The sequence below is a fragment of the Streptopelia decaocto genome, assembly GCF_964273445.1.
Source record: "Streptopelia decaocto genome assembly, chromosome: 16".
Lineage (NCBI taxonomy): Eukaryota > Metazoa > Chordata > Aves > Columbiformes > Columbidae > Streptopelia > Streptopelia decaocto.
This window is the reverse complement of record NC_138671.1, coordinates 6,873,514-6,896,885: the sequence shown is the minus strand read 5'-3', so window position 1 is coordinate 6,896,885 and position 23,372 is coordinate 6,873,514. Positions and strand designations below refer to the sequence as shown.

At 57.7% G+C, this 23,372-nt stretch overlaps 2 protein-coding genes across 2 annotated transcripts in view; both read left to right on the top strand.

The window, feature by feature from the left end:
- RNF157 (ring finger protein 157) overlaps window positions 1–16,356 on the top strand; it is a 39,737-nt gene extending 23,381 nt beyond the window's left edge. Inside the window, exons 5-21 of the mRNA XM_082067258.1 lie at window positions 1,702–1,790; window positions 2,324–2,470; window positions 2,956–3,073; window positions 3,184–3,250; window positions 3,406–3,449; window positions 3,858–3,905; window positions 4,664–4,735; window positions 5,289–5,448; window positions 5,740–5,852; window positions 6,190–6,422; window positions 6,506–6,614; window positions 6,797–6,908; window positions 7,606–7,799; window positions 8,153–8,218; window positions 8,475–8,523; window positions 9,995–10,105; window positions 14,024–16,356. Coding sequence (XP_081923384.1) covers window positions 1,702–1,790; window positions 2,324–2,470; window positions 2,956–3,073; window positions 3,184–3,250; window positions 3,406–3,449; window positions 3,858–3,905; window positions 4,664–4,735; window positions 5,289–5,448; window positions 5,740–5,852; window positions 6,190–6,422; window positions 6,506–6,614; window positions 6,797–6,908; window positions 7,606–7,799; window positions 8,153–8,218; window positions 8,475–8,523; window positions 9,995–10,105; window positions 14,024–14,133 — 1,842 coding nt within the window. The 3' untranslated portion in view covers window positions 14,134–16,356. The remainder of the gene's footprint in view (window positions 1–1,701; window positions 1,791–2,323; window positions 2,471–2,955; window positions 3,074–3,183; window positions 3,251–3,405; window positions 3,450–3,857; window positions 3,906–4,663; window positions 4,736–5,288; window positions 5,449–5,739; window positions 5,853–6,189; window positions 6,423–6,505; window positions 6,615–6,796; window positions 6,909–7,605; window positions 7,800–8,152; window positions 8,219–8,474; window positions 8,524–9,994; window positions 10,106–14,023) is intronic.
- Window positions 16,357–18,959: 2,603 nt separating this feature from the next.
- Window positions 18,960–23,088, top strand: FOXJ1 (forkhead box J1; the record flags this gene model as incomplete). The annotated part of the gene is made up of 2 exons (XM_082067396.1): window positions 18,960–19,397; window positions 22,288–23,088. 2 exons carry the CDS (start codon window positions 18,960–18,962, stop codon window positions 23,086–23,088), a joined length of 1,239 nt encoding a protein of 412 aa, XP_081923522.1.
- Between the last annotated feature and the right edge of the window lie 284 nt (window positions 23,089–23,372).

Here is a 23,372-nt window from a genome sequence, read left to right as displayed (position 1 = left end):
ATGTGCAAATCCGGTTTGCAAAATTTCATTCAATAAGCCCCCCCCACAACCCAAGATCCCAGACGTGGGTGTGAAAGTGCCCAATGGGTGATGGTGAAGCAGTTTCTGCAGCAAGAAATTTGCCTGTGGCGCTTCCCCACCCTGTCCGGCCCCATGGCCCCCGCAGGGCTGCACGTGGGGACCCCGTGCCCCCCATCACCCACCCCTGGGTGCTGCGGTGGGGGGCTGCACCCATGGGTGCTCTCCCTGCTGGGGTGGGCTCTGCCAGTTCCTGCAGGCTGTTTTGGGTATGGCTGGGCTGGGTGAGGTGCAAATGAGGAAGATTGGCTTCCTTCGTTAATTTGAATAGCAGAGGACGTATCGTGACATGGCGTGGCGTGCTGTGACAGGGTTTGGTTGCAGCTGGGAGACTCTTCTTACTTGTTCTCTTCCAGCTGCAACTCGGTGATTCTGCAGGTGCCTGCGTAGCACTCGTGACTCATTAAGAATCTCATTAACACCAGATTAATGACTCAGCTGCCCTTTTCCCCTCCCGGAGGGGAGGGAGGGGGGGAAGTTCCAAGGTGCTGTGGGTTCATCTTCACAGCACCTGCTGCCAGCAGCTGCGCTGGGTCCTGCTCAGGTTTTAACCTGCCTTTCGATGTCACCAGTGGGACCAGAGCTGTGGGGTGGTGGGACACAGGAGGTGACGGTGGAGCAGGGATGAGGCAGGGCTCTGCCTGTCCCCCAGCTCCATCCATCCTGCTCTGCAGGGCTTTGGGGATGGGGAGGTTGATGCTGGCTTTGGGGATGGGGAAACTGACGATGGCTTTTGGGATTTGGAAGGTGAGGATGGCTTTCCCACGTGAGGGCGCCAGGGACACAGGAAATGGGCACCTGGCTCCCCACAGGACATCCCCAAGTGCCATCTGCAATTCCGTCTTGTCCCCTTGGTATCGGGGGTGCTGTCCCTGAGCCCCTGTCCAGGCTGGGGGTGGCGTGTGGGGACGCTTCCCCCTCCCACGGCAGCGCTGAGCCCTTTGGCTCAGGTGAGCATCTGCCATCCCGGTGGCACCTGACACCCTCCTGGCTCTGGCTGTCCCTTGGCAGAGTGTTGGGCATTAATGCAGCGTAAGCATCCGTCTCTCAACACTTGTTTGTTTTGTTCTCCCTAGGGGGGCTGATCCCTTCCTGGGGCTCAACCTGCCTGGGAGATGGAGAGTGGGGAAATGGTTCCTACATCCGTTCCCCAGTGTCCCATGGGTGGCTGTGGTTCCAAGGAGAGGGTGTCACCTCTCTTCAGCAAGACCTGTAAACCCCGTGGAGGGTGCAGGGGGACAGGAAAGACCAGGGAGGACAAGGTCACCTTGGAGGATGGCACAACGCTTTTGCCTCATAGTGATGCTGCCTGCATCCCCCTCCAGCCAAAGGGACAAGGAACAGCCCCTCTCTGTGTGTCCCCTGGTGAAACTGTCCCTTGCAAGGGCTTCTGGCCTTGCTCTTTGCAGGGGTGATGTCCCTGTCATCACACTGTCTGATACCCAAGTGCAAGTGGAAGCTGTTGGTGCTCAGCACCCGTCCAGATGCGCAGCGCACCCCAGGTCCCCATGTACAGGGTGTCAGTTCAAGACCAGGTCACTGGGGGGGTCCCAAGATAAGGTCTGTGGCCGCTGTAACCCCCGCCTCGTGCGTCTGCCTTCACCGGTATCTCTCTCGTCCTAGTTCCCTTACGCTGCTCCACCTCCTCAGGAACCTGTGAAGACCCTCAGGAGCTTAATCAACATCCGCAAGGACACCCTGCGCCTCGTCAAGTGAGTCCCGTTAGGGGGGAGATGGGGCTGGGCCCCCCACAGCTGTGAGCCCTGGGAAGGGAAGGGTCTGGCTGGATGCTCGCAGGGGCTGCTGAGCACGGGGATGCTCTCAGCTCATCTCAGCACAGCTGGATGGAGAGGGACGAGCCACTGCTGTCACACGTCCCCCTTCCCCTCCCGGCATGGCTGAGCTTCCCGGCTGCGCTGGCTCCACCGCAGGATTAAAGGAGCTTAGTGCTGCCTTTGAAGGGCTTTGCTTTTTCTTCCTCCCCCACCTTCCCAAAGCTTTGTTGGAGGGAGGCTGGGGATTGCAGCCAGGCTGGCGGTTCGGGATTACAGCTGAAATCTGCCTGTGGTGCTCCCCAGGCTGCAGGCTTGACCTTGGTCAAGCTGGACCCTCCTGGTGTGCCTCAGTTTCCCCCGATGGATTGGGGCAGGCCCTTTTGGGGCTATTGGTGCCAGGGGATCAGCCCTGATGCACCCCAGGCTGTCCATGAGGGGTGCCCGTGTCCTGGACCCTCTGTGCTCCCCAGGTGCTCCGAGGAGGTGAAGGCCCCGGGGGAAGAAGTCAGCAAAGCCAAAGTGCACTACAACGTGGAGTTCACCTTCGACACAGATGCCCGCGTGGCCATAACCATCTACTACCAGGCGAGCGAGGAGTTTCACAACGGGGTGGCGAGGTGAGGAGCCCCAGCCTGGCATGTGTGCGTCCCCACAAGCCGAGTGTTCCCCCTGGTCAGGGTGTGGGGCTGTGCTGATGGAGATGGAGCTTCTCCTTCCTGGAGCATCTCCCCTCCTCAGGGTGGTGGTGCTGAGGATGGAGGGGCTCCTCACCTACCCCAGGTGCTGCCACTGTGCCTTTGCCAGCCCCACCACCTCCTTCCCATCCCGTCCTGCTCCCTCTTGTTACCTCCAGGTCAGAGCTGAGACCAGGAGAAATCATTGCCCCTCCTGGTCCCCCCAAGGTTGGCTATGGCATTGTCCCTGGGGTTATTTTAGCTCCATGGGTTTAGTCCTTTTTAGGACTTCTTACCTCTAGCCTTAAGAAGCATCCAGAGGGGAGGAGTAACCCCCCTCTCTCTCATCTTCCTGGTGTCCCTGGGACTGGGAGGAACCTGGGGGACATCTGTGGTGGCTGTAACTCTGTTCTGTCCCCGTGGGACAGCTACATCCCCAGGGACACCAGCCTGCAGTCGGAGACGGTGCACTACAAGCGGGGGGTGTGCCAGCAGTTCTGCCTGCCCTCCCACACCGTGGACCCCTCGGAGTGGAGCGAGGAGGAGGTGGGTCCCACCAGCCTGTGGCATCAACCGTGGGGACGGCTACGGTTTATGGACATGGGGTGAAGCCTCCAGTGCTGCTCCATCTCACCAAACCTCCTGTTTCTCTCCAGCTGGGCTTCGACCTGGACCGGGAGGTCTACCCCATGGTGGTGCAGGCGGTGGTGGATGAAGGCGAGGGTGAGGAGGGGCTTCCTTGCTGGGTTGGGCTTTCCTGGTTACTGGCACCACAACACCAGTCCTTGCACCAACTGGGCAGAGCCTCCTGCTTGTCCTTGCTGCCACCACAGCCCTGCATGTCCCCTGAGCCCTACCTGTCACTTTGTGTCTTGCAGAGCACATCGGGCACTGCCACGTGCTGCTGGCCACCTTCGAGAAGGTAAGTGCCAAAGCTGGGGTCACCCTCCCCCCTCCTGCCCCCTCACTCACAACGTGCAAGAGCCTGAAGAAACCCCGTGGGGCTTGGGATGGTGCTCCCGGGCTGGGGCTGGTTTGGGTCTGCTCCTGAAATTCTGGGAACATCCCCAAAATCTTTGATTTTTAAGCACCCACTTTTAAGGTATTTGGTCTCAACTCCATCTTCCTCAGTCCAACAAGACTCCAGCCTTGCAACGTGTGTGATGTCCCACACCTGCTTGCTGCCAGGGTGTTGGGGAAAAAATAAAATTGCTGCAAAGTGGGCTGGTTGGGAGCGAGGTGGGAGCGGTGACAGGGGGGTGGGTGCTCCAGCATGGCAGTCCCTGGGGTCCTCAGCCCCGCGCCCGCCCGTGTGTTCTCCTCCCTCCAGCACAGTGATGGCACCTTCTGCGTGAAGCCCCTCAAGCAGAAGCAAGTGGTGAGTGTCTGGGTGTCCAGTGCAGGTGGTTGGTTTTGGCATCGAAGCTGCCAGGGCAGAAAGCTGAAGGATCGAGCATTTTTTCCTCCAGCCTTTGTGGTCCCTTGAGGGTGTGTTGGCTGGATCTTGCTGGCTCTGGTGGTCACTGTGAGGCTTGAAGTGTAGGATATGCCCCCTGTCTGCTATATATATAATAGAATCACAGGACGGTTTGGGTTGGAAGGGACCTTCGAAGCTCATCTGATCCAACCCCTGCCATGAGCAGGGACATCTTCACCAGCTCAGGTTGCTCAGAGCCCCGTCCAGCCTGGCCTGGGATGTCTCCAGGGATGGTTCATCCACCACCTCTTTGGGCAACCTGGGCCAGTGTTTTACCTCTCTCAGTGTAAAAAATTTCTCCCTTATGTCATGGTAGCCATGCTGTGAGTTAGCAGCCTTGTCCTTCCAAAATACCTGGTGGGTTTATTTATGTAAAAGTTAGGGCGAAGGATGCATCCATCCATGTGTCCCCATGGATGGTGGCAACTACCACCTTGCACACCCCTGGCAGGGGAGACAACAAGGGGCTTTTGGGGGGCAGCAAACCCCTGTGTCAGCAGCCCCTGCCCTGCTCCTGCCTCCCAGGGAGCTTGGGCACCACCAGCAATTTCAAGTGCATCGATGCAAAGAGAAAACAAGGATGCAGGGGTGAGGAGTGGGGGGCTGGGAGCTGCGGGGGCTGTGTCTCTGCTCCTCACCCCTTCCCTTTGGGGTTACAGGTGGATGGTGTGAGCTACCTGCTGCAGGAGATCTACGGCATCGAGAACAAGTACAACACGCAGGACTCCAAGGTACTCACCTGCATCCCCCAACCTGCATCCCGGTGGTCTTCCTTTGTTCCCCTTCCCCCAGCACAGGTCCAGCTGCTCAAACACACTTGTGGCAAGAGTTTGCAGCACAACATGGAGATGCCTGGTGCGATGAAGGTGGTCGGTGCTGGCATCGAAGCTGCTAGAAGCAGAAAGCTGAAAGACTGAGCCTTTTCCCCCCATCTTTTGTGGTCTTTCAGGGTCACGGTGCCTGGATCTTGCTGGCTTAGGAGGGCACCATGGGGCTTGAAGTGTGGCACATGCATCCCTCTCTGTTCTGTATATATAGAGATGTAGAAGTTGGGGTGGAGGATGTGTCCCTCTGTGGGGTGCCTGATGGCTCCAGCCCCATTTCCCAGTCTCCAGGAGGGGAGGGTTAAGGTCCCAGGGTTGTGTTTGGAGACCTGGCAGCCCAGGGACACTGGGAAGACCTTGCAGCCATCTCTTGGGGCACCCAGCCAGTATTTTAGGGCACTCACTCTCGTGCCTTGGGGGCTGGGGATGCTGAGTGGTTCCCATCTCTCCTGTGGGGCAGGTGGCCGAGGACGAGGTGAGTGATAACAGCGCCGAGTGTGTCGTCTGCCTCTCGGATGTGCGTGACACCCTCATCCTGCCCTGCCGCCACCTCTGCCTCTGCAACACCTGCGCCGACACCCTGCGCTACCAGGCCAACAACTGCCCCATCTGCAGGCTGCGTAAGGGCCGGGGGGGCTGGCATCGCTGGGATGCAGGTGGCATCGCTGGGATGCAGGTGGCATCGCTGGGATGCAGGTGGCATCGCTGGGATGCAGCTGGCATCGCTGGGATGCAGGTGGCATCACTGGGGGGGGGCTGACATTTCCCATCCTTGGGTTTTTAAGTCCCTCGAGCCCCACATACAGTGCGGGGATGCCCCTTCTGGGAAATGGGGTGGCATTTTAGGGGGAAAAGGGGTGTCTCCTTTTGGCACGCAGTTTTCACCCCGAGCTTCATCCCTGGTGCCGCAGCTTTCCGAGCCTTGCTTCAAATCCGAGCCATGAGGAAAAAGCTGGGTCCCCTCTCACCCACCAGCTTCAACCCCATCATTGCCTCGCAGACCTCCGACTCCGAGGAGCACTCGGTCAGTGCCCCCCACCCCACTGGGGCCAGGCCAGGGAGGTTTGGGTGTGCATGTGCTTCCCGAGGTCAGGGTTTGTTTGTTTAATTAATGCAAATTGATCTTGCAAAAAAAATGCAAGTTTGATATTTGAAAAAAGAAAAAAAAAAAAAAGGGCTTTCGGTTGGGTGGTAAGACGGCAGATTTGAGGCTTTCATGTTATGTAGGTGTTAATAGTTTGTCCGTTCTCTGGCTTTTGGCTTCTCCCTGGGGGCATCCTGATCCTGCCAGGAGCAGGGGTGGGAGCAGTGAAATGTGACCGAGGGTGGGGACCCTCACCCCGTCTCCCCCTTCTCCCCAGTCTACAGAGAACATCCCCCCGGGTTACGAGGTGGTGTCATTGCTGGAAGCCCTCAACGGGCCGCTGATGCCCTCGCCGGCCGTCCGGCGGGCACTGGGGGACCCTCCTGCCACGGGCACCCTGCCCTCCTACGGCAGCGACGGCCCCCTGCCCCCCCTGCACGCACTCTCGCCCCTCGAGCGTCTCCCCGACTGTGGCCCCCCGGGGCTCAAGCTGAAGAAGAGCATCTCCAAGTGAGTGTGGGGGTGGGTGCGGGGGGCCGGGGGGCTGTAGGTGGAGTTGAAGCCCTCTGCTTTATTCCCCCCACCCCGGGCAGGTCCATCTCGCAGAACTCCTCCATCCTGCCCGAAGAGGAGGATGAGAAGTCGTGCACTGAGTCGGAGCTGAGGGTCTCCCACAGGAGGTCCCTTGCGCGGTGCGAGGAGGTGAGAGCTCCTCAAAACGCGCTGGCGATGAGCCGAGGCACTTGGGTCTGGCTTGGGACCAGAGGGTCTGGCTGGGGTTTTCCTCTCGTGGCTCTTCCTCCATCCCTAAAGATGCCTGAGGGCGACGATCCATCCTTGTCCAATATCCCCCATCCCGTCCTTCCCACGGACTCTTCTCACAGGAATGTGGTGCGACGCCGGAGAGCGAAAACCTCACCCTGTCGTCATCGGGAGCCATTGACCAGTCCTCGTGCACCGGGACCCCCCTCTCCTCCACCATCTCCTCCCCAGAAGGTACAGCAGGGCACAGCTGGGCTCACGGGTGCTGGCCAGACAGGAGAGCAGGGTCATGGTTGTGGATCCATTCTGCTGCACGGGGATGCGGAGGGGGTTTGCAGGGCCCTTTCCTACCCTGCCGTGGATGCTGCATTAAGCCCCAGGGTGTCACCTCAGCTTTGTCACCCATAGACCCGAAGAAGGGGGACATGGGCCACCTATCGCCCCTGTTTCATCACCCCATAGACCCAGAGATGGGAGGCATGGGGGCACCAGTCACCACTGTTTCATAGTCATTTTGGTTGGAAGAGACCCTCAAGGCCATCAAGTCCAACTGTTAACCCAACGCTGGCACTAACCCATGTCCCTAAGAACCTCATCTCCATACCTTTTAAACCCCTCCAGGGATGGTGACTCCACCACTGCCCTGGGCAGCCTGTTCCAATGCCCGACAACCTTTTCTGGGAAGAAATTCTTCCAAAGATCCAATCTAAATCTTATCACCCAAAGACCCAGGAATAGGGTGCTGTGGGCCACAAGGACCCACTGCTGGCAGCTTTCCACCCTTTGCATCCATGTGGCGTGCATTGGGTCCTTCCTCAGTGCCTTGCTTCTCCTCATTAGCCCCGTTTTTAATTAGCTGGTGCTGGGCTGCAAGTCACACCAGTGTGCTGGGGGGGTCTGGCAGCCCCACTCAGCCCCTGCTCTCCCCCAGAGCCCGTCAGCAGCAGCCTGGCCCAGTCCGTCATGTCCATGGCCTCCTCCCAGAGCCAGCACTCCCAGCTCAGCACCGACACCATCTCCTCCATGTCTGGCTCCTATGTCGCTCCCGGCACAGAGGAGGACGAGGAGGAGGGGGACATGCTCCCGTCACCTGCGGCTGCCAGCGTCACGGCCTCTGATGGAGAGGTAGGGGCTGGGGGGGTTGTTAATGGTGCCCATCATCCCCAGGTTTGAGAGCTTCCCCTTGGGATGTAAATTCTGCCCCAAACGCATCAGCGTTTATTTTTTCAGTCATAGAATAGTTTGGGTTGGAAGGGACTTTCATAGCTCCCCCAGTGCCCCCCCTGCCATGAGCAGGGACATCTTCACCAGCTCAGGTTGCTCAGAGCCCCGTCCAGCCTGGCCTGGGATGTCCCCAGGGATGGTTCAGCCACCACCTCTCTGGCCAACCTGGGCCAGTGTTTCACCACTCTCGCTATAAATAATTTCTTTCTCGCCGTCTAGCTTAATCTTCCGTCTTTCCCACCTTCTTCCTGCAGTCGACACCTGTGGAGTCCCCAGATATAAACTTTGTCAGCATCTCTGCCGAGGAGTGTGATGCCGAGGTAATGTCACCACCCCGTGAGGGGCTGGGAACCCTGGTGTCACCCAGCGTGGTGTGGGGACCCCACTGTGCGCACCGCATCCCCGCAGGGCTGGGATGGGGCTGCCCTGGGAATGGACGGGGCGGTGGGGGTGTCCCCTGTCCTGGATCATCTTCCTGGTTCACAGAAACCCCTGGGGCCAGGGATGTCCCCCAAAGAGACACAGAGACAGCCCCGTGGGGCTGCTAACACTGGCTGCCTCTCACCTGTGCCACAGGGCAACGATGTGCTGGAGGATGAGGATGCTTCTCCCACGCAGGAAGACGGTAAAAAGCCCCGGGTTGTTGTTGTTGTCCTTTCGTTTTCAGTTCGGTGTCACTGGTGGGTGACTGAGCAAGTGGCAGATGCTGCGCTGTCCCCAGCTGCCGTCAGGGGCAGCTCTGGGGGACCCTGCAGGCACTGGTTCTGGGAAAGCATCTGTCACAGCAGAGCCACCCATGGGTGGGATGAACACTGGTGGGTGGGGGGAAGCCAGTGGCCATGGGGATCCCAGGGACCCTGGCACGGGCCGCAGAGCAGGGGACAGCTGGTGATGGTGGTGTTTCCAAGCGGCCAAGTGGGAAAAAGGCTTCTCTGTGTTTTTTCCCTTCGCCAAGAAGGTTTTTCCTCACATCTGTAAGAGTGCTCACCTTGGGGACCCCTGTCTGGGCTGGTTCCCAGCAGAAGGGGCTGCAAAACTTTTCCCTTTGTGTTACTTTCCTCATTTTATTTTTTCTGACCTGTCCTCAATGTGCTTTTGCAAGCCAACACTCCATTGAGGGCTCCTCTTGCCTCCCTTCTTGTGCTCAAATAGCCCAGGAAAGACATAGGCATCCCCGTGCCATTGGCCACCAGCCACCGTGGATTTCTCTTGGGTGATAGGGAGGCCCCCAGTGTGCTCCCTCCCGCCTCTGCAAGGCTCTGGTCAGCAAAGATAAACCAAAACTGATCCCCTGCCCAGCCTGGATGCTCAGCCGAGCTGGAAAGCAGGAACACCCCTCCCCAAAACGCAAGCTCTGCCCTGTGGGGAGGTTCCTGCTGATGGTCGTGCTCCAATGTGACAACTGGGGCCTGTGGTGGACATCACGGGCATCCCAGCCCCTCTGGGAGCAGGATGGCCTTTCTCCTTCGGACATGGTCCTGCCCCCATTCTTGGTGTTATTTAGGAACATCCCTCTGGAGGTTTAGTCACCTGCATCTGATGGATGCGGGTTACAGCCTGGGGGCTGGTCTCTCATACAGGTGATGCTCGGAAACAGAGTTACCTCCCGCAGCCCCAAAAGCCTCCATCTTTCTCTCGCAAAGCTTGGCTCCGGCTTCTTTTGCCCCATGCAATCTCGTTGCTGCCTCCACACAGCATCCCCGCGGCTTTTTTGCCCTCGCGCTGGTGCTGCCGGAGAGGCTCCGGTGGGAGGTGACGGGTGACACCGTGGCCCGGCTCTACCAACCAGGGACCGCTCGGCTGTGCCCGGGGGAAGGTTTGGTTGAACCCTGCGCAGGTGGTGGGTGAGCAGGTCCTGGTTCACATGCGCTGGTGCCCATCGCCACTGTTTCACTGCCCTCCAATGCAGAAAGGAGCAGCTCGGACCATGCCCAGGCGTTATTGTCCGCTCTTCACCTGCTCCCATCTAGATATGTTTTGTTTGTTTGTTTAAAGAGGGTGGGGAGGGGAAAGGAAAAGAGACAGTATTCCCCCACCCCACTGCTCAAAAGGCAATGTCAGCCCCTGCAGCGTTAACTGCCTTAACTCCCTTCCAGGCCCGAGGACAGGCGCTTTCCTCGGTCTGAGGTGTGACAATAACAATGACTTGGGCATCGCACACGTGAAAGCGCTGGACAATAAACTGTGCTCTGAGGCCTGCTTACCTGGTGAGTGGCCGTCTGCTGAACATGAACTTGGGGTTGGGGGGGACAGTTCCATTTTTCCCTGTATCAGCCCTTTGCATCCATCCCTCCTCTCCCAACACCATCACCATCATCACCACTGTCCCCATCCCCACCAAGCTGTCCCCACTGTGGGGCTGAGCACCAAGCACATCACCATAGGTCAGGGTGACCTGTCCTCACCGGGATGTCCCCGGGGGGGTTGCAGATTTGTTTTGCTGGGGGTTTTGTCCCTTGGCCAGGGTGCTGCTGGCACCCTGGGGGACACCAGCCCTCCCTGTGGTTTTATGGGACAACAGTAGCCTGGTCTGGAGTTACGGTGAGCGCAGTGGTATTTTGGGCCAGCCCCGCCCAGGGGCTGCCTGCCTCTCCCTCCTCTTTCTCCAGCTGGGGCATGTCAGGTTGAGTTGTCCTTCTGCAGAGCCCGAAAGTTCACCCATCTTTTCCATTTCTTCACCTTTTCTCTCCCATCTTCCTTCCATTTCTCTTCTGTTTCCTCCCCTCCTTCTCTCCATCCCTTCCCAGCCTCCTCCGTCCGTGTGAAAGTTCATGTTCGCTCTGTGCCAACACGGTTTTCTCAACCCACGCTTGTGTTCCCTCCCTGCCCAGAGCTGCTGAAAGATCACAAATGTATTGGTGACCCCTGGTCCCCATGCAGGCTCCTCTCCATCAGCCCAGGGTGGTAAAAACTGGGCAGGAAGAAAAAGCCCAGACGAAACCCTCTGAGGGTCCAGGTCTGCATCAATACATTTGTGGACAAGCTAAAAGCAACTCTGCCCCTGCCTTGTCCCTTTGGCTAAATTTGTGGCAGGTCCCAGATGCACAGTGGGCGCTGGAGAGACAGGAGGGTGGCTGGAACCAGCCGGCCCTTCCCCGGGAGGCAAAAGTCCTTTCTCCCTCCCTTCTCCTCGGGGAAAGCTTTCTCTCCCACTTCCTTGTCTGTTCCTTGTCTGTGTTTCCACGCTGGAGAAACATGACTGAGGCTCTTGGGGAGGAAAGGTGCCTGCCACAAATGTCCCATGTCCCCTCCATCACCCTCTGGCAGCAGCTGGCTGAACCCTGGGGAAAGGTGGGGAAGGGTCTGGGGTGTCCCAGGAGCCCCCCTGCCTTTGCTGGGGGTCCTGGCAAAGCATCCCCTGGCCATGGCACCAGCCCAAGCCATCCCTGCCCCTGTGGTTGTGCTGGGGGTGGATGAGCAGGAGGTGGCTTTGCAGCCCAAAGCAGCCCCAGCATGGGGACAAAATCTTGCTCAGCTGCAAGAACTGTGATGGCTTTGTGTCCCTGCCCCAGGCTGGGGGACAGAACATGGCCCCCGGGCTGAGCCCAGCCAAGGATGCTCTCTCCATCCTTTGGCCACCACGTCTGTCCGTGCACCCAGTGGCTGCACTGCTTGGTGCCCTTGTGCAGGGAACAGCGGGGGCTGCTGCAGGGGGGCAGAGCAGGGACTGCCATGGCAGAGGGGCCGGGGGGGATCACTCCAGAGCTCTGCCCTAAAGGGTTTAGAGAAGGATTGTCCTGGGGTGCTGGGAATTGCTGGGGGGGGACAGGACGGTGAAGGGGAGCAGCTGTAATGGCCGGTTGGTCATTTCCTCATTGCAATTGGTGTTTTGCAACATTGGTTTTGTTTGTTAGATTCAGGACAGCTCCTTCCTTCCCTGACCCTGTCTGCTCCTTGTCAGCAGCCACCTGCTATTGGGACTTGACTGCTTCGCGATAGAGATGATTTAAGGCGCAATTTAATGCTCATGGTGCTGGATTGCAATCACAGGGCCTGTTTGCATGTACTGGAGAAGTCCTTTTTGGCAGAGGTTTCTTGCAGGTTTGGATGCAACCGCATCCATGGGGCCGGCAAGAACAGGGTGGACTTCTACTCTGGGGACAGGTGCTGTTTTCTTGAAAGAAAAACACCTTGAACAGAGATGATATTATTATTATTATTATTATTATTATTATTATTACCATCCTCATCATCATTATTCCTCCCCCAATTATCCTTGTGGGGAGGCTTAGCCATGCTCAGACCCACGGGGTGGTTTTTGCCATCTCTGTCACAGATGAAGATGCGGGTCATAGTTGCTCAGAGTAAAAAGCTTTGCTCGTCTCCAGCATTAGTGTGAAATCTCTGCAGATTTCAGCCTGATGGGAAGAGGCTTTGGGAGGAGTCAAAATGCCACATCCCAGGGATTTTATAGGACACAAGGTTTAAATAATACCCACAGACCCCTGGGCTGTGCAGTGGGTTGCAGGGACTGTCCCCAGGGCTCAGAGCCTTCTCCAGACAGGGACAGGGTGGCTGAAGCAGTGTTGGAAAGAGAAACTGGGGAAAGGTGGCTGCTGGAAAGGCTGGCAGCGAAGTGGAGAGGGTTGGGGAGCTGCTTTGTGGGAGGCAGCAGGAGACCCGCAATCCCCCGAGGGCTTTTGCTGGTTTAAAGCTGCGGCTGAGCCGAGCTGTAAGCGATATGGCAGCGGTGGGGCGAGCCGGTTGGGTTTCGCCGGGATGCTCTTTGGCAGCCGGTGTGCGCAGGGCAGGTCTGACGGCTGCTGACGGTGGGGGGGACCCACCTCCCGCAGCCCACGGTGGGCACGGGGCCAGGTCCCCACGGTGGGGCCAGACCGTGTCCTGCTGCACCCAGCTCCGAGGATGTGCTGAGCTGCGCTGGGTCTCTGCTCCAGAGCACTGCAGCGACTTACACAATATCAAGCTCTTAATGGGATTTCAGTGCGCGTGTGTGCAGGTGTGTGTGTGGTCCTGTGTAATTATCCATTCTCTCTGGGATCCACAGACTTACCGTGCCTTGCTCTCCAGCCTGAGCTTGCCACAAAGAGCCAGTTGAAACAGTAGCTGTCGCCTCCCATAAATCAGCAGGCAGCGGGTTTTTGTTGCTTCTTCTCTGGGAAAGCCTCGGCGCTTGCCCTTGGCCTTGCAGTGCCCCATATGGCCCCGCCAAGGCCCAGAGCTGCCACCATCTCTGGGCTTAACCTCGTTGGTGGGAGCAGCCGCTCTGCCTTGGGGGTACAGCCCCTTCCGAAGAGTACCATGGAGCCTCTGATGGTTTGGGGGGCAGGACACAAGGCGCAGGCTGGCAGGCCCCCAGCTTTAACTGGGACCCTGCAGCTGGAGAGGAGGGGTGCAGGGACATGGCTCCCCAACACGCATGCCCACCCCTTGGTTCTCCTTGGCACAACACCCCGGGGGGCACCACGCGTGACAGCCCACTCACACCGTGCCCGGTGGCGGCTCCTCATCCTCGTCCCAGACCCATTCGCAGGTGGTCACTCCTCCGGCCCCCCACAGTTGTCCCATTTACTCGCTCGCGTGCATGTCCCTCAAGCTGCCAACGCTCCCACCTTCACCATGTGCCTTCTGGTCTCTCCTGCCACGCAGCCGCCACGCCGGACTCCTGCCCCATTCACATTGAGGAATAGGTATGAGCCCCCCCAGAGCCTGCGCCCGCCTCGCGCCCCATCATGGGGGGGATTTGTGCCCCGCGCCCCGGCATTGCTGCCAGTCCCCTACCTGTCCTGGCCAGGGTGACAATATCCCTTAGTGCCTGATGTGCAGCACCCACGGACCATCTGCATGTGTCTTCTCGCTGGGTATGGGGGGGCAGAGGCAGCCCCCTTCCGTTTGGGTTATTAAAACCCAGCCATGGTGTGCAGCGCTTCCCGTTTGCCCCTCGGCATTCCTGGGAAATTGGGGATTTAAGGGGCACCCATAGCCCCAAGAGGTAAGTGCAGGCACTTGCCAGCCCCACCTGCAGCCAAAACCCAGAGAGGGGCTGGGGAGGTGGGTGTTATTTGGCAAGACTCAATTGCATTCCTCCTGAGCAAATGAGCCAAGCATGCCAATGGGCTTTGGGAGCCCCTAATCCCCCATTTTAACCCCCCGTTTTCTCCCGCCAGGCCTGGAGGCAGCCAACAACAACGTGCGGCTCCCACGGCAGACACCCTGGCCCCGCTGCCCCCCCGGCACCCCAGACCCGGAGCAGGCAGCGGCCGCCCTGCCCCTGTGAGGGCTCAGCCTCGGTGGGGACGCGCGTCCCCCTGCCCACCCGGAGGGACCCTGGTGTCCGGGCACCGTGGGCATCGCCAACTCCACCCCTCGGCTGTAGTGGGACTGATTTTTGAAAGAAAAGATGGTAACCTCGACTCTTCTTTCTTGGGCCCCCCTGTGCCAGAGGCAGGGGGAGAGAGCCACATCACTTTGGAGCCCCCCATCAGCACCTTCCCATTCTCCAGCCCCAGAGGGGACAGGTTGGAGTCCCCTCCTGCCCTTGGTCATCTCACGCCCCTGGGCTGCTCTCCTCCAGCATGTGGAGCAGATGGGACAGGGTCACCCTGAAAGGGGAGTCCTGGGATGTGTCTGGAGGGGGATGATGGGATGAGGGTACCCAGGCATGCAGGTTAAGGATGAGTGTTGGCATTGGCATTGGCATCCTCGGTGCATGAGCTGGTGACCTTCATGGGGAGGCCGGACCCCCCCAGGTTTGCTGGCCCGTGCCTCTGCCATGCTGTGGGATGTCCCCATGCCATGTGATGATGGCCCCCCAGCGCCTCCTCCCTCCATTCTCTGCCTGGGCAGCATCTGGGCTCTTGTGCTGAGCTCGCCATGTGGCTTTTCCCCAGGGATGGAGCAGGGTGGCAGGTGTGGGCAGGGGACCTGGTCACCCACTTAGTCACCAGCCCCCCCAAGACATTGCAAATTGAACCTCACTGTCTTCCGCCCCGCTGTGAACTCGGGGCTCGGGGCTGTGCCCTCTCTCTGGAACAAGTGCCAAAAGTGTCACCCCTGTCCCACCCATCCTGCCCTCTCCATCACACTTTGTAGCAGGGGACGGATGAGGGTGTGGGAGCTGCCCCCACCCTTTTGTTCCCTCCCTCCATCCCCATCCCTCTGGCTAGCACTGGGCTGACAGCATAAGCGGGTTTTGCTCCAGGGGACAAGGACACGGGTGGGGTAGGGACACAGCCACAGCCCTCAGGGACCTGCTGGGGCCATTGGCAGAGGCCAGGCTACGCCCTGTGGAGCACCAGGGACAGTCAGAAGCCACTTTGAAGAGCATCAGACCCAGCATCCCAATCTGGCTACCTCTGGAGCTGTTTGGGCCAGCCCCAGGCAGGAGGCTGAGCCACATTTTTCCCCACCTGGTGTTGTCACCCAGATGTGACTGCAAAGGCCACTTCTTTTTTTGCAAGAGGAAACTGTTTCAGAGGTACTTTAGGATGGAGATGTTTGTCCAGTGAAAGCAACATCCCACAGCAGCAGGAGTAGGTCCCCACTGCCTGTCCCCACTGTGGAGCACGGGCTGCGCTAATGGCCATGATCCCACAGCTCCCACCTTGAGCTGATGCCATCCCCTGTCTCCTGTAAGCTCAACAGCTCCCAGATTTCCCCCAGGAACCTCAGGCTGGGTGTTTGGGGGACGACATCTCCAAACCACTGTCCTGTGGGATGGGAACCACTAACAGCAGGGAGGGCTGGGGTGGCAGGGACGTGCCTGGTGCAGTGGTGGGGTCACCCATGGGTTTGGGTGTCCCAGCCCTGAGCAGCCAGTGGCACTGCACTGGGCACAGGGAGAGCTTTGGGGGTTCACCATCATGCTGAACTGAGAAAACCAGGAGGCCTGTGGGGGTTGGCTGTTCCCTAACCCTCTGGCATGGGCAAAGGAGGGAAAATCAGGCTGATGTTCCAAGGGTGGCTCATCTACCAAAGCTCAACCTGCCTCGTGGTTTCAAACTGGACAGTGAGAGCTCTCCAGGCTTGGCCAGACACCACAGTGTAGGGCTGTGATGGTGCTTGTGGCTGACACCAGGTCAGGGCAGAACAGGCAGGTCCTTGCTCAGGAGTGTCCCCTGGGGTGACCAGGAGGGTTCTCTGGCCACTGGGAGCTGTGTGTCCCCAAGGCTGCAGGAGCAGCAAAGCAAGCTCCTGGGGTGGCTGCAGACCAGGGCAAGCACACAGTGATGGAGAGGAATCGGGAGGATGCTGCTGCCTGGGTGTGAGCAAAGAAATGAGCATCCTCCGCCATGGCACAGGAGAGAGATGGGATCTGGGTGTGGGTGACACTGGTGCCATCCTTGGCCACTCAGAAGGGACAAGGGGCGAGCAGGAGCTGGCAGTGCTGGCAGCGTGGGTGAAGGGCAACAGCCCCTTGTTCCAATGATCCACTCATCAGGGATTTAAGGAAGGAAACCAGATTGCTGCTTACAACTTTGCTTTGAGCATGTTTTGGATTTTAAGAGTATGTTTAATAAAGGGTATCTTATGTCAACTAAGTGTCCAAAATCATTTTGTGGTTATAAGGCAAGGGCGCTTGGGGGGCTCGGTGGGTGGAAAAGCTTTTTTTGGCTGGGAGCATCACCCAGGTACCTCCCCAAAACCAGCCCAGCTGCTTCCAATCTAAGCCAGTTCCCCAGGTCCCTTCCAATCCACATTACCCAATGTCCTGGTTTTGGTTAAAACAGGACCAATTCTCTTCTAGGGATTTTTCCTTTCAGTTAAGTTTCTTCTAAGTAACTGCACTTTTCTGAAGTTGGCTGCATGGTTTTTCAGCCTGTGTCCGCTCCAGAGCTGATAATGCCTCATGTTTCTCCTTTCACTGAGCTAATGGTACAAATAGAATGAAGAAAAGGCCCAGGTTTGTATTTATTTCTATAGCAGCCAAGCCCCCACAAGCGGGGGGTCGTAAAAGGGCTAGGGATGGGCACGAGCAGAGGGGAACCTGCCCGTGTGCTGGGGAGGGGGTTTGACCCCCCAGCTTGTCTCACCAAAATACCTGGAGATCCTGGCAGGAAAATCCCTTACCCTACACATCACTGTGAGAGTCCTCACTGTTCTATTTTAAAGCCCTTGGGCTGGCAGTGGCGGGCTCAGGGATTTCTTATAGAGGCATATGCCTGTAATCCTTTTAATTAAATAAACATGGGCCCCGTCCTTTAATTTGGGGTCTACCAGTCCCCCTTCAGCTTTGCTGTGGGCAGCTCAGAGGTCAGAAGTGGAGGCGGGGGTAGAAGCGGGGCACAGGTAGGAGGAAAGGGCTGGGATTGCCCCTGTGCCAACTCTGCTGGGGGGGCAGGACACAGGTTGTGTGTGTGTGCTGGTGCTGCAGGGGCTGGATTTGACCCCGCGTGGGGGGTTACGGTGGTCCCTGCACCCTCCCCGCAGAATCCCCGGGGTACCACAACCCTGCCGCTCCCCTATCCCCATCCCGGGGGTCGGTCTGCCCCCAAATAACCAAGTCTCAGCCAAAAACTGGCAGGTCCATTCCAACTCCCCATGGCAACGCGCGGACCAATAGGAGGGCCGGAAGCTGTTTACGGGGCGGAGCGTTGCCGTGGCAACGCGTGAAGCCTTTCGGAGCAGCTACTTAACGGCAGCCCCCGGGCGGCGGCAAATCACGGCGGCTCGGCGGGCAGGGCCCGGCACCGCGGGCACCGCTACCGGAGGGGGGATCGCACACCCCCCGCCATCTCAAGGCCGCGGCTTTGTTGGCTTTTTTTTCCTTTTTTTTTTCTTCCTTGCCCTTTTTTTTTTTTCGTCTCCTGTTTTTTTTTTTGTTCCAGAAGCTTCTTACTCTCTCGTGAACTTTGGAAGTTGGGGGACATCACCGGGACGGGGTAAGGGACGGCGGCGGAAAGGCGGGGGGCTTGGCCGGGGTGGGCGGGGGGACGGCTCCGGCGGACAGCGCTGCCCCGGGGGCTCGGCCGGGCGGCTCGGGCGCAGCCGGCTGTCGGGGCTGTCGGGGACGATGGGTTTGCACGGGGAGGGGGGGGGATTATTGTTACTTTTCTTTTGATTTTTATTGCCCCTGCTCCCCCTCCCCGAGCACAGCCGCCAGCATTTCGGGAGTTTCTTTTGCTGCGGGCACGGAAGTTCGCAGAGGCTGGGTGGTGACACTGGGGACAAGGCATCCGCACAAGCTGTCACTGCCTTGAGCCGTATTTTTTGGGGAAAACCCTGTTTTGTGGGAGCGGGGCGGACGGTTCCATTCGCGCCCCCCCCCTCCCCGACTGTTGGGTTCTGCATCATTCGAACGATGGAACCCTCGGTCCCAGCGGCCCCGGCGCAGCCGGTACCGGTCTCCTCCGCCTCCACCGGCCCCGGAGGACTCTCCGCTCCCCCAAAACCACGGGATTTCGGGATTCCAGCCCAGCAGCGAAGTCAGAGGCGCATCCCCAGCTCGGGAATAACTGGAGCGTGGATCCGCGGGCTCGCTCTCAGTGAGGGTGCGCTTGCGGTGGGGCCGCGCTCCCCCCTCCCGGGTTGTTTTAGGGGTGCCAGGGGAAGGGAGGAGCAGAAATAGCCTGAAACCGAGGGAAGGTGGTAGCCGGGGGCGGGGCTGAACTTTAGGATCGGGATGTTGGATCCTGAGATTTTGTTCTGCTAGCGGCAGGTGGAACATCCTCGCTTTGTGGGACAGCAGGGCTGGATTTTGGTTGTTTGAGGGCGCTTTTTGATGTTTCTTTTTCAATTCTTTCTTCCGCCGAAGGCTTGCTGGGCAGCACCAGCCCTCAGGGAATTGGGTGACACCGGGGTGCGAGGGTTTGAGGCAATTTCCCCGAGGTTCAGGGCTGCTAAAGCACGCTGGGGGAGGGATCACGGCTGCGGTGCGCAGCACCCCGGGGATGGGTCTCACCCGGAGCACCCAGCCCCAGGCCTGCTCGGGTGCTGGAGAGCGTCTGCACCTCAGGGAGCCTCAACCTTCTCCCTGTTGTTATTGCAGGATCTGCCCCGTCCCGTCCCTCCCCTTCACCTGCCCCTCAGTGAACGCAAGAGCTGCCGACGCACCCAGACATGGCTCAGGGGTGGCTGAGTCGTCCACGGCCAGGCAAGGGCAGCATGGGGGACTCAGATGACCTGGATGACAGCCTGACCAGCCTCATGTGGCTGCCGGACTTCTCAATCCGCGCCAGCATTGCCAAGTCCTCCTGCCCCAGCGGCCCGGACCCCCACGACTGTCAGAGGATCCCCAGCTTTGCTGCTCCATGCTCACCCCTGGCCGCCGACCCGGCGTGCATGGGCATGCCCCACACTCCCTGCAAGCCCATCTCCTCCTCCACCTCGAGGACGGCACACCACGCCGTGGCCATGCCCCCGCAGCTCGCCGAGGACATCGACTACAAGACCAACCCACACATCAAGCCACCCTACTCCTATGCCACCCTCATCTGCATGGCGATGGAAGCCAGCAAGAAGCCCAAAATCACCCTCTCTGCCATCTACAAGTGGATTACTGACAACTTCTGCTACTTCCGACATGCTGATCCCACCTGGCAGGTAAGAGATGTAGAGACCTCTTTCCTTGTCCTCTTTCCCAGCAGGGCTGGGGAGGGCTTTCCACAGCCTCCATCGCACAAAGTAAGGTCCTGCAGGGATGCTGGATCCTATTGGGATGCTGGATCCCACTGGGAGGAGAGCAGCACCAGCAGCTGGTGGGGAAGGGCTGTAACAGGAAAGTGCTTAGGTGCACAGAAATGTCACGGCCATGAGAGCAGTGGAGGGAAGAAGCTGTGATGGAGGAGAGCTCAGGGCCATTTTGGTAGCAGGAAGGTACCTGCTGGTCCTTGTGGCTCCTCTCAGGCCTGTGGTGAAGGCATCTATGCCCCCAGCTCCACATTTCTGGAGCCCCTTGGGGCTGCACATGTGTGAAATCACCAGATCAAGTATCTCAGGGGTCTGAGGACCAGGCATTGGAGAGGAACCCTGGGGAGATGCCACTTGTTGGACAAATAGCTCACTGGGGAGGTTCAGAGCAGAAATGTTGCCACTTTCCAAGCAGGATAGAGGGCAGGTCACCCGTCCCCTTGGACAGGCGAAGGAGGCTCCATTGCTGTGAAGAGCTGCTGAGGCCTCAGAGGGAAGCCCAAGAGAGGTCAAATAAGGTTGTTGTCCCCAGCTAGCATGACAGTGTCCCCAGGGGGTTGGGGACAACCCCCAGGCTCACCAGCTGTGGGGACAGCCTGAAACACAGGGGCTTTTCCCAGCCACCTTGGCTCGCTGCCCTCCTCCGTCACATGAGGGGACCCGCTGGCACGTGAGACATGGGCAGGAGGGACCTTGGGTGGCTTGTCCCTCCGCTCAGGCTATTCCCAGCCCAAACCCACAACGTGCCAGTGATCCCGGCAGCAAAACTGCGGCAAACCCCCTGCCCAGGTATTATCCAGCTTCTCCCCAGGGCTCTTGAAGCCCATCATGTGAAGGGAACCCCCTGGTCCCTCTCTGGGATCACCTGGGTCCCCGCCGACGCCCCCGTGCTGGGGGGACCCGCAGGAGCGATTCAGGGGGAGGAGCTCTGTGCCAGCGTGTTGACTTCTTCCTGCAAACTCACAGCTGGATAATCACCACGTTTTTAATTAAATGTGTTTATTAAAAAAAGAAAGAAGGTTTTCAATCCCTCTGTGCAGAGATGCAGGGGGCTCATGGGATTGTTGCAGGAAGGAATGATAAATATGTTAACTGGCCGAAGGGCAGCCCAGGCTGCATGAAATCTGGGATGGGGAGGGGAGATGGGGGGCAGAGAATTCAGCTTGCAAGTCTCTGACCCTTGTAAAATTTTGTTAAACTGTAAATCTGGAGTTACCACAGCCTGGATTGTTTCCAGGGATATCTGTGGTCCTGCTGCTTCTTTCTTCTTTCTCTCCTTTTTTTCTTTCTTTTTCTCCTTCTTTTTCTCCATTTTCTTTCTTTTTTCTCTTTCTGTATTTTTTCTTCCTCTTCCTTCTTATTCTTTTTTTTCCCTCTTTTTCTCCTTTTTTTTCCCCTTCTTTCTTTCTCTCTTTTCGAAGCTGCATTCTCATCCCCTGATTCCCGTACATGAAGACAGCCTGGAAAGGTCATGCCACCCATACTCCGGGGGGAGATGGATATATTCCTGTGGGAGCTGAGTGCTTTGGAGAGGAGCCAACACACCCAAGGAGCTTCAGCCCAGAGGAGGGTTTTGTTGTGTGTGTGCATGTTTTTCAACAGCTCTAGGCATTCAAGCCTTGTTTTTCCTATTCGGCACTACGGATTATGGATGAATAAGCATAAAGATATCCAGGCAACATTAAAAAAAAAATACACTCTACCATATCCAATCTCTTAATACAGTCTTGGCTTTGTGGAGTCCAATGCTGGGTTATTTACCCAATAAGTGAGTTTCCTTTCTGATTATTCACATCACTCCAGGCACATTCAGGGTTTCAGAACAGCTCGATGGGAGCAGAAACTCCACTTATTTTTTTTCCCCAGCTCGTTTGAGTGGTGGCTGATGAAGTTGCAGTGATTTCACAGGGAGCTTCCCCAGGCCTGGAGGCTGGGGACACCCAGGGCTGCGGTGGGACAGCCCACGTCTCTCCATTTTTGTCTGTCTGCATTGTGTCAGCCTGGATGCAGAGAGGCACAGTGCCTATTTTTTGGCCAAATATTTTCCCTTCGACACCAGCAATATGCACTGATGAACCAGGGGATGCAGGGAGGGCCCTGATGATGCTGTCCCCCATGGTGCTGCCATGTGTTGCCACTTGTAATGGGGCCACGGCCACATCGTGTAAGGACCCTCCTCTTCCTCCTGAGCCACCAAGGAGGACCTGAGCTCCTCCAGCTTAGCTCCACGCCTAGAGCAAGTCTGGCCAGTTTCTCCTAGTGGAGAAATTGGGGCCCCATAGCCCCAATTTCCAGCCAAGGAGAGTTGCCCAAAAGCCTCACATTGGCTGGCAAGTCCTGGCTTGAACCCTGTGCTAGTTTGGATGAATTGAGGTAATTTTCCATAGTTAATTTTCTTGTTGATGGCGAGGGTGGTCCTTTGTTTTGAAGGTAGTTAGAGAATAATAAGATAGCACCCTGGTATAGAGTTAATGTTCTCTTCCAGTAACTTTCCAGTGTTTGGAATTTAGTATGAGAGAATGTAAGAACTCATTGATGCTGATACGTATCGATAGGGAAGCCCTTGGCTCCTGCCAGCCCTGGCTGGATTAGACAGGAGACACAAAAACTCTGCTGGTGACTTGGGATCGGAGAGTTCCTGCTGGGTATGTAGTGTGGGATGTCTTGATGTTGCCGGTTCTGCATTCTTCTTCCCAAAGGTCCTTGCTGAAAATGTGCTTTTCCAGCAGCCTCCCCACACAGGTAGATGCTGCAGCAGCAGACTAGCATTCAACCTTGTTTTTTTTTTCTTTTTTGGGTCTAGAACTCCATCCGGCACAATCTCTCCTTGAACAAGTGCTTCATCAAGGTGCCCCGGGAGAAGGGTGAGCCAGGGAAAGGTGGGTTTTGGAAGCTTGACCCCGAATATGCTGACCGGCTCAAGAACGGTGCTTCCAAAAAGCGGAGGATGCCCTCGGTGCAGATCCACCCGGCCTTCACCAAAAAAGCCCAGCAAGGATCATGGTGCGTCACCAGCCCGCCTGCTTCAGCTTGCACCACCAATAACATCCTCAACATCAGCACGGAGTCGCAGCAGCTCCTGAAAGAGTTTGAAGAAGTCACCGGCGACCAGAACTGGAACGTGGTGGATGGCAAAGCAGGTCACAAGCGCAAGCAGCCCTCGCCCAAGCGAACGGCCAAGGCGCCCCGGCTTTCCAACCCGGCTTTGCTGACCCAGGAAGAGCAGAGCGAGCTGGGATCGCTCAAAGGTGACTTTGACTGGGGAGCCATCTTCGACACCAACCTGAACGGAGACTTCTCCACTTTTGGGGATCTGGAGCTCACACCTCCTATCACCCCCGTAACGCGTGACCTGGACTTGACGGTACACGGGCACCACATCGACTGTCCCCAGGGGCAGGAGCAGGTCCTCACCGAATCCAGCCAGAACAACTTGGACTTTGATGAAACCTTCATGGCCACTTCTTTCCTGCAGCATCCCTGGGATGAAGGGTCGAACGATTACCTCTCCAACTCCATCAACATGGAGCAGTTGTTTGAGCTCAACGACGTCTCTTTGCCAGCCGACGGGAGCGACTGGACCAGTCTGGCCTCTCTCCTGTAAGAGGCCAGTTGCCATTCAAAGCCCACCCAGACTTTAGTAGGATGCTCCCCGCCATGCTGGTGGGACTTAAAAGGGACAAGATTTTCTACAGATAGACACATCCATAGTGACTTTTGCCGGCTTCATCATAAGATTATTCACAGGAACACCAGAGAGGAGAAAAAAAACAACCACCACCACAACAGGAACTGTTTGATATATCTTTAAAGGACACACCAGAAGTCTCAAGTTCATGACTTTCTTCAAGAGAGGAATAGGACATTACTTATTTTTTTACTTTCAAA